This window comes from Paramacrobiotus metropolitanus, unplaced genomic scaffold, assembly GCF_019649055.1.
Source record: "Paramacrobiotus metropolitanus isolate TYO unplaced genomic scaffold, Prichtersi_v1.0 Parri_scaffold0000063, whole genome shotgun sequence".
NCBI lineage: Eukaryota > Metazoa > Tardigrada > Eutardigrada > Parachela > Macrobiotidae > Paramacrobiotus > Paramacrobiotus metropolitanus.
The window spans coordinates 179,044-195,377 of NW_026570283.1; the positions used below are offsets into that span (position 1 = coordinate 179,044).

Genomic DNA, 16,334 nt, shown 5'->3' on the forward strand with positions numbered 1-16,334 from the left:
CACCACATTAAGTCGTTCGCTACATTGTGGAAAAATTATACACTATGAGGTATGCAATCGACAGATTGTGCGTAAATAATGGCCTTTTTGTTGCATTTCGGCAAGACGCGCAATTGTTTCCTGAATCAGCTCTAGTCGACGGTGCCGATGCGCAGGGTGTTTAGGAGCACGTGCGTTGGCGTATCTTTGTTCGCTGACGGATGGATATTTTTATATCTTTGATTTCTGATTTCAAAATCTGAAAGCTGGAAACATTATATTTTTACGAAAATGAAAACGTGACCTACTGTAGCAGCGTACTAAACTCAACTCGTCAGCTATTGCTGCTGCCGCAACTTGCCCAAATTGTCTAATATTAATTGCACATGTGTACATGAGAGCACTTATTTGTTACTAAGAAGAAGTTTAAATATAACAGATTTGTGAAATTTCAAGCGGAATTCGAGCACGTAAAAGTAAATTTTCTTAGCTTAACCGCTGGCACTAATGAAGAGCTGCGTCATAATATGTAAATTATTAATTACACCAGCGCTTCGCTGGTCCTGTAATTATACCATTCAAAATTAGCCATAACAATTTTGAATGCCGACAGGGCAAAGTAAAGACAAAACGTAAGGGAAGTACACTGTACATGAGCACAGTGTGCACCGGATTAATTAAGTAGCCACTACAAGATTTAATAAAAATCACGACGTACTCTAGAAGCCGGCTGTCGTATGCAGGTTAGCCAAAAACAGAAGCCATAGAAGGAATACAGATAGTAAAACTGAGTGATTGTAGTACGCGGTTCAAATTTGAGAAAAAACGTTGATGGCTTCTTCATCAGGCGTCAAGATGTCGGCAAAAGAGAAATTTTTATTTTGAGCAGGCCATCATGTAGTAATTCCATCCCATTACGTAGTAACTCTCTTACGTTAGCTATAGGTGACGTACCCTGGACGTATAAAAAATGCCAGAAAAGCGACAATAACTCATGACGTATTATTACACGTGTTACCCATGTGAATTACGCCATTTTTCTGGCGTTAACTGGTCGCTCGAAGATTATATGATCTACGGGACGCTACAATGGATTCAAAGTTAAAACCATCCGTTTTTGCCAACACCTTGCGGACACGATGGGGATCAAGTAATCATGAATGTTTGTATCGCTGATGTCTAAACTCTAAAGCACATCAAAAAGGTGCCTATCATAGACCGGGATTCTAATTTAATTTTATGACGTTTATCAATGTCACCAGTAACAAATCGAGCGCAAGCAGCGACCACGTATTTCAGGAAGAATGAATGGTACGGGACGCTCATTAAGTCCGTTCAGTTGATTGAACCGTTGTCACTGGCTGGTACCGGTTACGTAACACTCCCAGGCCGAGCCAGGACGTTGTCCTGAATGACGCGTTTGACGTTAGAAAATTACAGAAACCAGGAAACTACATAAGCCTGCAATCATTCTGTTATATGCTAGAATTGCGTTATCGACTCCCTGCAAGCATGCTCTGTTTGCCCGGCAAAGCAAAGTGTTGAGCGCACGATAAATGTCCCAGCCTCGACCGCCAACTTCAGATACCGTAGTCATAAAATTACAGAGAATTCGAATAATCAGTGCCCACTTATTCGACATTCTGTACATGACAGTCAGATAACCTGGATTACGTTGATTGGTGGGAAATAATTCTCAAAGGATGCTCTTTCAAAAACACACATACGTACCGTAACGTACGTACTTAATTAAAGTACGTGCGGTATATCATGTCCTGCCATAAACTGTAATAAGTAAAAGTAAAATTTCAAAAAAATCTATAGTACTGCATGCACTTGGTCATGCCCTACCAACCAGGGCAGATGCAGTAATTTTTTAAGCATACTACGGTAGCGCACTATCTTTTAACAATAGATGAGATTTTTCGAATTTACAGCCGGAAAATGTTCCCTGGTTAGGGTACTTACGTTAGGTACCATATGTTTCACCAAAACAGTGCACTATTATTTACTGTTAACGGCTCTGAACAACACCATAATTTTTTACCATAATTTGTTCAAACTAGTGTCTGTCTACATGACCCGTGTTAGGATCATCTTGTCATTTCATGTTAACGATGTTATCGAATCCCCGCCGGCTAAACAACAGATAGCATCAGGCGATTGTAAGCCGTATCGATTGATTGATCGCGAAGTGAGCTGACGCCGGTCGGATTATTTCCGCTCAACATCGCACCATCCGATAAACAATTTCCACCGCTACGCAGTACATTTTCTCTGCACGCCACAACCGCCGTCTTTGTTCATAAACCTGCAATATCCACTGGCTGTTTAAGTGCTAACCCGGGTTCGAAAATACATGGTAATTGTCGGTCTCCCCGTGCAAATTAGAGCATCTTCACCGTGGTTTCTAATGCGCGACCTGCATATAAGAGCATATGTAACCGCACCGCGTATCAGGCGCAGGACTGTCGACTGTTTGAAGACGGCCAGCGACCATGTACGCCAATTGCAGCGACGGTGATGTGGCGTGTCAAGCCGGCCACATGGACCAACTGACCCGGCTGTTTAATCTGTACAATCAGTTGGCATCCGTGGAACCCAATCTGACCTTTGACAGTTTGCTGGACAAAGCCAGTCATCTGCTGCAGGAGCGCATCGAAGATGTTGAGGCCGCGGGAGGGACAAATGCGTCGCTAAGACACGCGGTCACTGCCGAAGCGGTGCCGACTGACCTGGGCTATAAGGTCACCGTGACTATCTCGCATCTGGGAATATTCTTGTTGGGATGCGTGGGCAACGTGGCGGTTATAGGGGCGGCATTCCGGTCCAAGTTCTTGCGGACGCCGACCTACAGCTATCTGGTATGCCCAGCTTTAATGTGGTATATAGTATAAGTCACTGGTCAACCAGAACAACCAGTTCTTGAGAAAAAGCTTTGTGGTCAACGTGTCAATGGGAGAAAATGTTAAATTAATATTTGCAAAGGAATTTTATGGAGACGTAGTTTGTACTTTGTAAATTACATATAAAGTTGAGCATTTTCATCGAAAGAGTGCTTTTTTGGGCTGGTATACGCAAATTCAAACTCCCAGTCACTCCCATTTCTTAATATTTGAAGGTCAACATTCAAACGTTGCATCATAAGGCTGCTTTGCGTAGGTAAAAGTTTGCGCTTTACGTGTAATTTCCGCCGATTGCGTGTGCACCCTTACATACTGATATAAAGGTCTTGTGGGAAGTCAAGAATCTGAATTATCGATATGAAATGTAAATTGCCAAAATAATGAATAGCACTCGCGTATTATGCGCCACGTATTATGCGAATAACATTTGCGTATTCGTTCAAATGCAGGACACCAACTCCCGCTGGTAGCCAACGTGCTGCAATAAAATATGGATGTTTATGTAAAGCTGGAAGAATAGAGTAACTGTGCTCAGGTGATAACTCTCATGACAGTTTTTGCATGATCTGCATTTTATTACAATTAACTCACCAACAAACAAAGGACATACCGGACGCATGAGTTTCGCCAATTCGCACTTCGTATCGCACGAATGGAATTACAGATACTTATATTGAAACACTGCTATTAACTGGGTAGCAGTTAAGAAGCCTTCCAAGTTGCTTATTACTAAGATTGTATTAGCAATATTTACATAAACTAGCTGTTGATTTGTCAAATCGCAGAACAGCCGTGGACTTAAGAGGCGCGAGGAGATGAGCGATCGTGATGTCATTTTATTCGAAATTCCCGAATACCTAATACGTACCTTTGTGCCTCACTGCTTTGCATTTTCGATAAGCTAGTCAAAGCCAAAGGAAGATGTGGATAACTCGGTGCAGCCCCAGGTGCAGTGTGAGTGCGCTCTTTCCCTATAGCTTACAAGTGACACTGCGTAATGCAAAGTTCACTCGTTCGTGCATTTCCTTCCGGAACCATTTAGATAGTAGGCAGGCAAAAATACATACCTTGCTTCCGCAGGCTGGGCAGCAGGATCGACTTGATAAAAGGAAGTGTTTTTACAGCAAAACTGCTGCTTTAAAACGTTTGGTAAATTATGCATTTAGTGAGTGACGTGCATTCTTTTACAGAACTGCGTTGAAATTAATCACAAGGTTAATTTAAACGTGGTTTTGTTTGTTCTTCGACTAAAAGGTTAGTGTCACCGCAGCAGTCATTTTGCATACTACGTTTTTGCACGAGCAGTTCATCAGAAACTATAACCATGACTAATATGACCAATTAATAATAACGCTAGTAATATGAATGATGTGTAATTCTCCATTCAGGATCTTGACATTAGGTATATTTCAACTCCCGGTAAGCTTGTTGTGATGCGCTGTATACAATAATTTATAATCATATAACACCTCGTAAGAGTGACGGAACTGTCAAAGGCATTTTAATGGAACTGGATGGGAGCTAATTATCTGTGGTTCTCAAAGTTGGTACGTTTTCAGCGGGGACAAATTCTAGCACAGGAGACTGAACTGAGAATGTAGAAACAGTATCAATAAGAAATCGAAGCAATAAAAATCAGGTGCACCGTTGCGTTCCACGTGCGTTGTACGCCTACAGTAATTAAATAATATCATATAATAAGCTGAAATATCAAATAATAAGCGGTTACCGGCCTGGCTTCAGTCTATTCTCAGGCCAAAATTTTCTTAAGGGACTTCATTAAAAAGACATTAAAACGCACAGTAATTTGTAGTAACCAGCCGCTACAGCTTGTGGCGGGTCGGTACAGAGTTTATGCACAACTTCCATTTAAAAATCTTAAATATGAAGCAAGTGCGGCTTGGTTACCGGCGGGTCGCAGGAGTATGATCAGATGTGCAGATACAGATATACAAATACGTTGACTGTACAGAATGATTAAACGATGATATTATGATTATATAATGCAGGTATCGTTAGCCATTGCGGATCTGCTGGTTCTCTGCACCGCCATTCCACAGGACATTCTCAATAGCTTCGGCCAGCGCTGGATGCTGGGATATGGTGGGTGCGCCGTGGTGGTGTTCCTGAATTTCTTTGGCATCAACGTGGGCAGCATGAGGTAGGAAAGCGGAATAGCCGTAAGACGTTTTATTGCGTGGTTGGAGGGCACAACTGAAATTCTATAAAAGATTTAACGAACCATATCCTGGACACGCAGACCAAGAAATTTTCTCACCTACAATTATACGTACTGTATTGATATTGATATGCCGCTGGTACTGCATTGCAACAGACGTATAGTATGAGTATCTGTGGTCGCTAATCAGCGGCATTTGCACTGTCAAGCCCATGCTCCGTAGTCCGGAGGCTGCGTCCTTTGAAACACCGGAAATTATTCCAACATCGTTAAAGATACTTACGGCAGCCGTGGGCTGGTTTATGTTCTCAGTGACCTTTACATGCAGTAAGAACAAGTTTCGTTGTGGAAAGTGAATATGTGTTCACTAGTTTAAACTGTTTGTCGCATTTCTTATATGTCTCGATTTCCGTACGTGAAGGCTAATCGATTACAGTCGCACAAATTACGACACTCACTAAGATAACTCGTTAATGTCTCACTGTGTCATGGTATCAATTTTATGTAGGAATTATAAATCGCCCACATGTATGCATAGTGAAGTGCATAGCCCGTGTGGCTGCACGAACTGTTACAGCCTATCCCAAATCCCAAGATTAACGAGAAGCATTTTTAGTTTAATTAGGTGTTCGGCGATCACCTAATTAAACTTACATAAAAGGGACCTTAACAAGTTTAACTTACAGATACAACAACGCCTTGCAGCTAAGTACATAAATTCATATAACAAAGAGAAAAATATGGATTATTCTAGAATCAGCGTAAGAACAACGGTCAGCTGAAAAAAGGTTTTTGCAGCGTCTATCAGTCCGCAGTAGCCTTCATTTTGCATTATGGCATAGAGCCCAGCACGCGAAGCGTACAGGTTACGGCACTCGGCATCCAAGTGCTTATACCCAGGCTCCCAGCCATACTTCAAAATCATAGCCGAGATTCAATACGTGGGCATCCCTAATTGAGAAAGCTCCATTAATTTACCTTTGACGAGAAGAAACGGTTTATAAACTTTACAATTAACCGTAATATTGCAATGGTTGCATCCCGCGCAGCTTGGGAGTACTGCCTCCACGCTTCAGTGGGATAACAGCTGTTTAAAGGCGTGGCAGATAGATTTAATCCCAGATTATGTTGGTTTCGTAGAGCCGCCGCAATATCGATTTCGTAGCCTATAAAAGGCGTTCTTTAAACGATTTAATCAGCAATATGCGATAAGTAATAAGCAGTATCTGTTAATTTCACCTTAGAAACACTTTAACATTTCACTTTAGAAACAACTTTTCAATTTCATGGGTTGTAAACTTGTGATGCGCGATTAACACAAGAAAAGCAAAAAACTTTCAAGTATCAAGTATGTGATTGCTTACATAAACCGTCATTTGTTTTCTCAGCATCTTGGCGTTCACCGCTGAACGCTACGTCGCCATCTGTCAACCGTTGTATGCTTACCGCTTCTGCACCGTCGCGCGTACCCGAAACATCATCCGTCTAATATGGATGCTGGTCCTGCTGTACTCCGGCGGCTGGCTCCTCTCCACCAATCTCCTTTCCGTCCTCAGCACCACCGGCACCGATCGATCGACCCAGGCATGCAACCTTGTCATGCCGGCCGGCGCCTACACCACCTTCTTCGCCGTGGACTTGCTTCTCTTTTACGCGTTCCCCCTCTTCGTATGCGTACTGGCCTACACGAAGATCTTCATAGCGGTCAAGAACACCTCCTTCCAGCCGTACTGCAGTATCCGTGTACAGTTCGGTTCCATGTCGCCATCCGTAGAGTCCAACGATGCCATCAGCCGGGAACTTAATAACTCGGCGTCGGTGCGCGTTGTGCTTCCGCAGATACGCATCACCCGACTGCAGCCGCGGCGGAAAATGACCCGTACCTCGGTAAGTATGGTTGGTTGACTCTTTGTGGCTTTTAGCTATCGTTTACTGTTTTTTTCATATCGTGTTACACGGTTGCACAGACGTTACGGCTGCTGGTGATTGTCGTGGTATTCTTTGCGGGGGCGTGGCTGCCGTTTCGGCTCATTCCGGTGTACAAGTCGTATTACCGAACCGGCACCTCAGCGGACGATTGGTACTTGTTCTGCGCTCATACATTGGTGTATTTGAACTGTGCGTCCAATCCCATTCTGTATAATGTGATGAGTCCGCGATTTCGTGCAGCGTTGCGCCAGTGCGGATTTCGATGCATTTTCCGGCGATGGAAGCAGTCAAGTTCCCATGGATATTAAAGAATAAAATAAGCGCAATTTCTTGTTAATTAACCTTTCTTTATCTCTGTTTCTGTATGTATAGTGCTGCCACAAAAGCGCGTCAACGTTCGACGCACCTCCGACCAGACGCACATTATTTTTCACCAATTTCGATGCTTCTTTAAAGTTCTTTCCAGTACTAGTATTAAAGTTTAAGTACTTGAGTTGCACCTTCGTATAAATTACACTTAAACCTCGACAAATGGGAAAGCTTCAGCACAAGTTGAGTTGAATAGAACTACAAGTGGTTTTTTTCGTACACGATCTGCTGTGGTACAAATCAGTGAAATTGAAGTCCCAACTAGAAGACACATCGTTTGTCATTAGAGTATCCATGCAGGCTTTCGATTCTAGAGCAGACCGATGAGAGCGAACAGTATGGATTCTATCATTTCCATGGAATATGGAATTTTGGATTTGACTGTTGCCCTTTTGGATGCGCGTAGTACCGAAACTCACTAAGCCAAAGCCAATTTACTGCACTAGTAGATTGCTGATACTTTGTATTTCCATGTTGAAAGCAAGCTGACAAGCATCTGTTCAACAACGGTCAAAATGGCAGTGCCCGAAATAGGAGACAACTTCATGGGCAGTGCCAGTGGTATAGGAATGCCAGCTGCTGTGTCAACCGCAGACATCTGACTAACTAACAACAGTTCAACGCCGATTCTGTTGCAGTTTGCTTTATAATGCTTGCGCCAGCCAGCGGATGAGAAGTATGACATTACGACTGAGTTATCTATCGTTTTTGCTAACACAAGAACCTTCGGTCCCGAAGTTAAAAAAAAATTCGTATGTGTTCTTTAAAACAAAAACTCTCCAAAAGGGTGGGTAAACCTAACGTCTTAAATGCGGTGTCTCATCAAAAACGTTTCCTTTATTTGGTTAGTGATTCTGCAGATTTTCAGTATTTTCGTGTATCCTATAAGCAGACGCCACAAGAAAACATATGCCCTATGTAAAACGGTGGCTTTTCTGTCGTCCACCATTCAAATCTTGGCATTGTCCTACTCATTCTACAATGGGTTTCGTGATGATCTCCTGGACTCGAGACGATCGTTTACGGCAGTTACACTGTCACTGGTTTCCTATTTATGCGAGGCTGTCTCAGCTGTCTACTTGTTTTACGTTGGCCAAAAATCCAGTGCGGCTATTCTTTGTTGCGTAAAAGCAATGACATCCGAAGCCGACATGACAAAAATTTCTGTTAAACTCGGATTCTGCGCATTTATGGCAGTAAATGGTGTGGTGATTGTAGCCTTCTGTGCCAGTCGAATAGCCTACGACATCGCCTCCTTTGGCTCGGACGGTACCATTCATACTGATTATGCGCCCGTGCAAAACTATTTATCGTACTCTGTATTTTGCGTCGTCTACACTTTTTACTGTGTCTTCTACCGTATGCTGAACACTGGTCAAGTGCTTTTTCAGACTTTTACCGCTTGTTTTGCGTTGATACTAGGACGACGGTTATGTGAAGTCGTTCAGACTCTTCACGAAAGACTGAAATCGAAGGAGACAGCAGACCTTTCTTCCTTTTTGGACAAGCACCGATATCTTGTGGATTTGGTGAAACAGTTTAATTCCTTGATTACAAAGGCACTTCTTCTGCTATACTTTCAAAATTTGACATCCATCACCTTTGCAGTCTACATAACCGCGAAAAAATATAAAGTATCACGCAGCTTTGATGGTGATGATCTGTCTTTACTTTTTGCACCTCTGTATTTCGTTACGCTGCACTGCTCCACCTTTGTCTACCTTACAGAACAAGTAAGAGTGCAAGTACTGAGGCGTAGCTAATTTTGTTATGGAATGTGCAATGTTAACTAAATGCCATGACTCGCATGTAGGCATCTGGCATTGAAAAACTACCTTACAAAAACTACGAAATACTGAAACGCTACGTGAAAGAGTATCACCGAAATCCAGCAGGGTTTACCATGGCCGGCATGCTTATGACAAGGGAAGCCGCTATCAAGGTAAAACATTACTGTACACTATATAATACGAGCGTACCTTATGGTACCACTATTCTTTCGGGTTTAATTACGGTACCGGTTGGTAAACACGTTTTTGCAACTGATACTAGCTTAGTCTTAAAAGTAAGCGAGATTGTACAGGTTATATTGCTTTAGCACACAAGGGTACGAATTATTTGCCCAATGCCTCTATTCTGCTAGTTGTAGCCCATAAAACACCTACAGAAAACCGAAAAACTGCAAAAGTAAGTTAGGTATCTTCTTTATGTTGTTTTTTTTTTCAGGCTGTGGGAGCCGTTTCCAGTTATGTGCTGCTGTTTTCGGAGTTAGCCGATAATGATTATTCTCTGAATAGTGCCGACCTCGTCACGCGACAACAACTGGAGCAGATGCTAATCAATATCTCCAAAGGCACAAAATGCCGCTTACAAGGTAGTTAGTTTGTCAACCTGTCTCCCTTGGACGTTATTGGCACAGGCGTTTTGCACGCTATTTTTGACAGTGCTTGTTGAATTATCTTGCTTCAATTTACTACCGTAAGCTTACTCACTAATTTATGCGATCAGCTTTCAGCTGCTTTCTTGAAGTGATCTGCAGCTTATCTGATAAGCGTATAGAGGTGCATCGTGTGGTTTGGTAAAAGCAGTTGATGTTGATGGTTCATCTGCTTAATCAACAATACGGCCCAAAAATGACAATTACAACACTGGCAGATGGCAGTCATAATTTAAAAGCGTCATTCCACGGAAGTCCGGCCGGTCTAAAAAATTCGCACAAGCAGTAGTTTAAATATGCGGGCAAGCAAAACTGGCGTTAAAAAACAAAATAAACGTTTTTCGGTTAGTCTGATTTATGGATGCACTCCACAAGGAAGCAAAGGCTGTCATAAACCTTTTAACTCTTTTGGGGAAATATGGCGGGAGGTTGCAAATGGCACTCAGTCTACCCTTGCGCATATCTTCGGGCATGTTGAGATTGAACGGCACTGTGGCCGATGGGGCGAATCAACGGTAACCGGGACGGTCCATGTGGGGTGCGCATATTCGGCGTACTCTGTACGAAAAGCAGCCGGTGCTGGTGACCAACGGTCCGAGACCATATTTTCCATTACCGCCAAACAGCGATGATCTTTGATACCTTTGGTTCGATCATTTTGTAACAAACAGGACGACTGTCATTAAAAATGCGATTTAAGAAACATTTCCCAAAACGTCCGCCAGTTGTCGCCGTACAGCAGCACAGTCGTCAGGCTTTTCGCTGTCGGCCAATTCCGAAAACAGTAAAATGTACCTGACAATCGTTCCGGCTGCCTGCAAAATTTTGTAAGCATTTGCTGCTGAATTATCAACGGAGAAATTACAGCACATTGTTTAAAGGTCATTTTATGCAAACTTTACTCACTGCAGCAACTGATTCCCTGGTTACCCAAATATCCCCCGTCGAGTGTGATCCCCGATAGTAACTGAAGCGGGATTTTGTTGATGTTTGCGTATGCATTCAATGCTCCATTGAATCCATAGAAATGCCGTACGAGCCGTGACGCCTACAAATTTGCGAGAACCATGCGATTTTAATAATTATAGTACTGTAAATTATTGTTGTCGTTATTTTAGCAGTTTAACCCTGTAGCGCAATGCTGTCTATTTCTGGTCACTGATACTACAAAATTGTTATGTTCTCGTAGTCAGGTAAAAAACCGCTCACTTACAGTCTGTACTTGCTCATTAACGTACACCAGCGCACAACCGCTGACTGTTAAGAAATAAATGTTTTCCGCCACTAGTAACAGATATTCCGTCTTGACGGCATGGTTCGTCTTATATTCAGTTGCCGCTTCATGAACATAATAGGCAGTCATCGTCAAATACTGCAGGCACAACATGGCGTTCAGTCCGCTCACCAATGAGATGACAGAATCAAACGTCCTCACCAAATCCGCTGCCTCCCAATGTTCCTGCAGCAGCGCATGTACTGTTTTAACCTACAGTACTAAATGACTCTGGAGGGAAGGGTTAGAATTGTCGAAAGATGTATAAGTAAAACGCGAGTTTGGGTCAGCATACCATTTTGTTTGCGCCACACACATAAAACGATACTCTTCATCCTCAGTCCTTAAGGAATGCGACAAACAACCTGGGAAATATTGCTGAAACAATCAAGGGGTGTACACCTGAACCGGTGTGCGCTATAACGTGCGTTATAACGTGTGCGCTATAACGTCCACGTTATAAGTCATAACGTGGACGATCGGTTGCTCCGAACTTCCAGTTATGCAGTGAGAGCGATCACTGCTGAGAAATGCCTATGTGGCAATAAAAAATGGCTGCATCTTCCAGCTTTTATTCCGGACTACTGGGCCTTGCCTGCAGTCACCTTTTACTTGCGTTTTCTACTTTTGCATGAGATCTTTGTACGGTATATAACATCACACTGTTTGCTACGCTTTCCCGTGTCAAATTGCTGCGAGATGTACAATAAATATTGCTTGTCTTTTATCGTGCATAACACTATAGTAATATATATTCTGGTTTATTTGCTCATTTCCACTTAATTTTTGACGTATGCACCTCCAAACCGTGATCTGTAGCACTGACGGTGGCACCATTAATATTAGCACAGTCTGTGATAATTTTTACTACTTTTAGTATGATTAATAATGGGGATTGATAATGGGGATAATTGCATTAGTATGATTGATAATGGGGATTGAATGCACCAAATCGCCACATATTACCGGGATGGTTTTGCATATAGGCCATGTGGCCAGTAACATTACCTACAGTAACTAGAATTACCCAAGAAACATTCACCTGGTGGTGAATTTCAGCAAACTGATTCGTGTGGTATCGATCTAACAAAACGATCAAACTCGATCAAACAATCAGGCTTTTACAGATTTCAGTTTGCACAAAACAAGGCAGAAACATTTAACAATAGCTGTTCCAAATCCTTCTGTGTAATCAAGTCTTGTTTATTGGTAGATTTCTCGTTGTCCGCTAATTCCGAAAAAAGCAAGATGTAGCTGGAAATGGCTCCAGCTGCCTAAAATGTAATAAACGAATCTAAAATTTAATGATTCGAACTCCATACTCCACGTTCACGAAGTGAAAATAATGAAAATAAGTTCATAATTATCCTCCAGTAGCAGTTACAAAACGCCTCCAAATTTCGCAAAATAAAAAAAAACATGAAAGGATAAAAATTAATGACGAACAATACAAGTCCTTAAAGCAGCGGACTTGCAGCCAGATACCAAACTGATTTGTAAAACGTGTGATACTAACCATAAGGGCCGTTTCTCTTGTTACCATAATACCAGCCACACTGAATCCAACTGGGTCCAGTCGGTACTCAATCCCGTATTGCTTAACACTGGCGGAGCCGGCACTAGAGAATCTCGTGACCCCTGAAGCCTGCACATTAAATATTAATAATGAGCTAATTATATGATGCTTTTCTCAGGAAATGAAATCTTTATTACACATATCATAGGTTAACATTACATGTTAGAACCCACCTGTTCGGCGAGGTAGACGAAAGTAAACGCATACAAAACTAGGAAATACAAAGGATCAATGATTAAGGAGATATAGCGCCCATCCAGATAAAAGTTCGTTTTAAATATTTTGGCTGTTACGTAGGTCGCGAACGTGATAGTGGCCAAATGCTGCATGTACAGCAGAACATTAACGGTCGACATAACCGAGTTGAAGCGCTGCGTTATATACACCAGATGTCGATGTTCTTTTAGTGATGACAACATCCCTTTAGCATCTCCCGTCTGCACCGCTCCCTGAATCTTGCCGGTGGCCTTGCGGAACAAGTTCGCCAAAAGAATAACGAAGTACACGGTAAAATTCTGTAAGATTAGTTGGCCGACCGAAGCTACGCGATAGAAAAAACAATAAATGACATAAACGACCCTGTATGGTTCGAAAGCAAAGTAATTGTGGACGAGCGCATAGTCCTGATGGATATCTCCGTCGAAGAAAGCACCAATATCGTCAATCATGATTCTGTGTGTGGATACTGCAATAATGACGACAAAGTTGAGCGCCACAACGGCACAGGCTATTAGTTCGTCCGTTGTTGTTAAAGAACGTTTGACCTCCACAGCCAGCGAATCTATACATTCAGTGATAGTTTCACTTGCATGATAATTAATACAAAAATACGATGTTGCTGCTACGATTTCCAGTGTGTAAGAGATCAAAAACAGTGTCAGAGCGGTGAAAGAATACTCCTGCTGGCAGGCTTTAGAGAATTCGTTGAAACACGAATAACACAACACCGCTACTTGCACAGTAGCAGAGGAAATAATCAGAGTTTTACCGATAGCGTATGTGTTGCTTTTACATTTTGATGCGGGGTAAGTAAACAGGCTGAACAGCTGCAGTACAATCTTCCAGAAGAAGCACATCTTTTCGGTTATTAAAAACGTCATGACTGAATTTAACTGTCAAAGGACGTAACCTTAAGCCTGTTAAGACAATGCTTCATCAGCTGCTTGTAAAAGTTTGCCTCGAGTTATATACAGGGTAACTTTGAAATTCGAATAATTGAATACATGCATTTTAAAAACATTTTCGCCCTTTGTGGACAGAAAAATCCGAGTTATTAGATTGGGAATTGCAATTCGAGCGAGGGATCTCCGGTGTCACTGATGCGGCGCTCAGCGACTTTACCTAAGTGCTCGATGTTGAAATAAGCTGAGTTCCAGACAACCGCTTAAACTAGAGTTTGAAGCTGTATGCGCTTATCTCGTTAACTAAAAAAATCGAACAGCTGCGTACTTTGCATGGTCTTTCCCTCGAGTGAATTTATGAGACTTGCCTGATATCTCCCAAGAATTTGCTAACCTTTAAGCCGGCTTACGGCTAAAGATGCACTGTATCTTTACATATATGATTTTTATCATACATATTGCGTTGCGCGACTCAGTTATAACTCTGATAAAATGGAAACGGCGATGTACAAACGCAACAGTATGGATCCGGTACATATACAGTAAAATTGTAGCTTTTAAGTATAGAAGTACGGATTCAATGATATACTGACAGCCAAAGTTTCGGACTTTCGGCATCGGTTGTTTTTATCATTTTTAGCTTTCAAACTCGAATTTTAGTTATCCAACATAAGCTCGATGGGAAAGACTAGTCGTTTCAGTGGAAATAGAGAGCGACTTTGCCCCTTTAATAACCACTGAAGACAATAGCACTGTATCGTCGCAAAATTAGCGAGCAGTTTCTAAACTCACTCTGCGAATCGGCGCCACTGATGTCAGAGGTATGGTAAAGGGATGTCAGAGGGATGGTAAAAACACGCCCACAAATCTGCGCTGAATGCATGGGTATAAACAGTGTTCGTTAATTTCACAATCGCGATGGTACATACATGTAAGTACTTGTACATTATAACGCACTGATATGGTATGCAAAGCTACTTCTACTTTATTCCCTCATCAGAACTGCTACCAAAATCAGAACTGCTATTGTCCCAACACAATTTGTAGTAGGTCTTAACAAAAGGCCGCTTAACAACAAGCTCGAAATCCTTGTTTCAACATTTAACAAGCTCAAATCTTGCAGGTCTTATTTCCGTCTCAATTTGGAACATTGGATTCGTTCGGTTTAAGCTGTAAAACCCTTCTTGCCTGCAGCTTTCGGCTTAGGAGCAGCTGCAGCTTTCTTTTGGACAGGTTGGGCAGCGACGATCTGTTGTGCACCGACTCCAGGAGGAACGTAATCAGCCGGCGGAGTGTCGAAGAGGGGCTTGTCGGTGTACAGACGCGAGTTGGCAAAATCCTCCACTTGCGGTGACCTACACGTTGTCACTGGTGTTAACAATAACTTCAAATTACTGCGCTAGTTTGCATCGTTTCCTATCCCTACTCTAGCCGCACTGCGCTGTAATGTCTATAAGCGCTGTAACAGTAATCTCGGGCTTACTTGTCGCAGTCGACGTTGAAGAAGTAGTCGCAGATGAGTGTGATCTGGTTGAAGACAGTCATGTTGGTGCACAAGTAAGCAGTGTGGTTTCCGTTGACGTCGCAGCGGTGGAAAACTTGGCATTGGCTGGGAACATCAGCGTAAAAGCCGGGTTGTTTCTTGGAGGAGCAGTCAAAGTTCTGGGCGGAGTCAGGGATGGCGGCCAGAGTGGGATACTGGTTCTGGTCCTTGTTGGCCAGAATGGCCTGAACTTCCGCTGCATTCAGCGCCGGCTTCAACAGATCCCACACGTACTGCTGGCTGGCCACGAAACCAATCAGGCTGATCAACAAGATGACCTTCATTTTACTTTTCAACGAAGTCAACAGCAGTTGCAAGATCAGATTACTGGTGGAGAGTGCAAAACGTTGGTAAAAGTTGACTTGCTCGATTACAAGGCTGGTTTGCTTTATATATTATGTGTACAGTACGTTTGTTTTGATACAGACAGATCGAACAGACAGTCATCCGAAGGAAATCAGCGACACAATTAAATTCTGCCAGCAGTTATCCCTGGGCTTTGGCAATGAATAACAGACGATTAATATATATCCATGTATCTGTAAAGCAAATTGCTTGCTATGCTGGACTAATAAATATACAATAGTGAATCAATCATCTACGAGGAAGAGCATAAATAATCTGGCTTTCTACCGTTCCGTTAATTACTTATTTCATAACAGTATAATTAAAACCTACCCTTGGGTCTGCAAGTGCAACTCCCAAATGTACAATTCAAGGTGTGCTTAACGGATGATTACATAATGAAATGTTCCTTATGCCACACCAATGCACCCGCGGAAATAGAACTCCAACGAGTTTCTTAAGTAGCTTGACTTCGAGTGAGTAGCAGATACAGCAGAACTGCAGCGACAGACAGACATGCACATTATTACAGTACTTTATTTATGGTAATATAATTGGTTTTGTTCAAGGTTATTATAGTGGCCTGATGGTTATTATCAGCTGCTTAATATTTTATTGCAGTCAGTTTACACTTATAGGTGCAGTACTTTTCTGCAAAATTTACGAACAACAGGATT

At 42.3% G+C, this 16,334-nt stretch overlaps 2 protein-coding genes across 2 annotated transcripts; one reads left to right on the forward strand and one right to left on the reverse strand.

Moving 5' to 3' along the window:
* The first annotated feature begins 2,297 nt into the window (after nt 1-2,297).
* LOC129593777 (thyrotropin-releasing hormone receptor-like) lies at nt 2,298-7,428 on the forward strand. The gene is made up of 4 exons (XM_055490237.1): nt 2,298-2,843; nt 4,895-5,046; nt 6,453-6,951; nt 7,032-7,428. Exons 1-4 carry the CDS (start codon nt 2,478-2,480, stop codon nt 7,299-7,301), a joined length of 1,287 nt encoding a protein of 428 aa, XP_055346212.1. The 5' UTR covers nt 2,298-2,477; the 3' UTR covers nt 7,302-7,428.
* Nucleotides 7,429-14,747: 7,319 nt separating this feature from the next.
* LOC129593756 (uncharacterized) lies at nt 14,748-16,091 on the reverse strand. The gene is made up of 3 exons (XM_055490214.1): nt 15,991-16,091; nt 15,253-15,851; nt 14,748-15,124 (listed from the first exon to the last, which is right to left on the reverse strand). The coding sequence occupies exons 2-3, from the start codon at nt 15,594-15,596 to the stop codon at nt 14,935-14,937; spliced, it is 534 nt and encodes a 177-aa protein (XP_055346189.1). The 5' UTR covers nt 15,597-15,851; nt 15,991-16,091; the 3' UTR covers nt 14,748-14,934.
* Between the last annotated feature and the right edge of the window lie 243 nt (nt 16,092-16,334).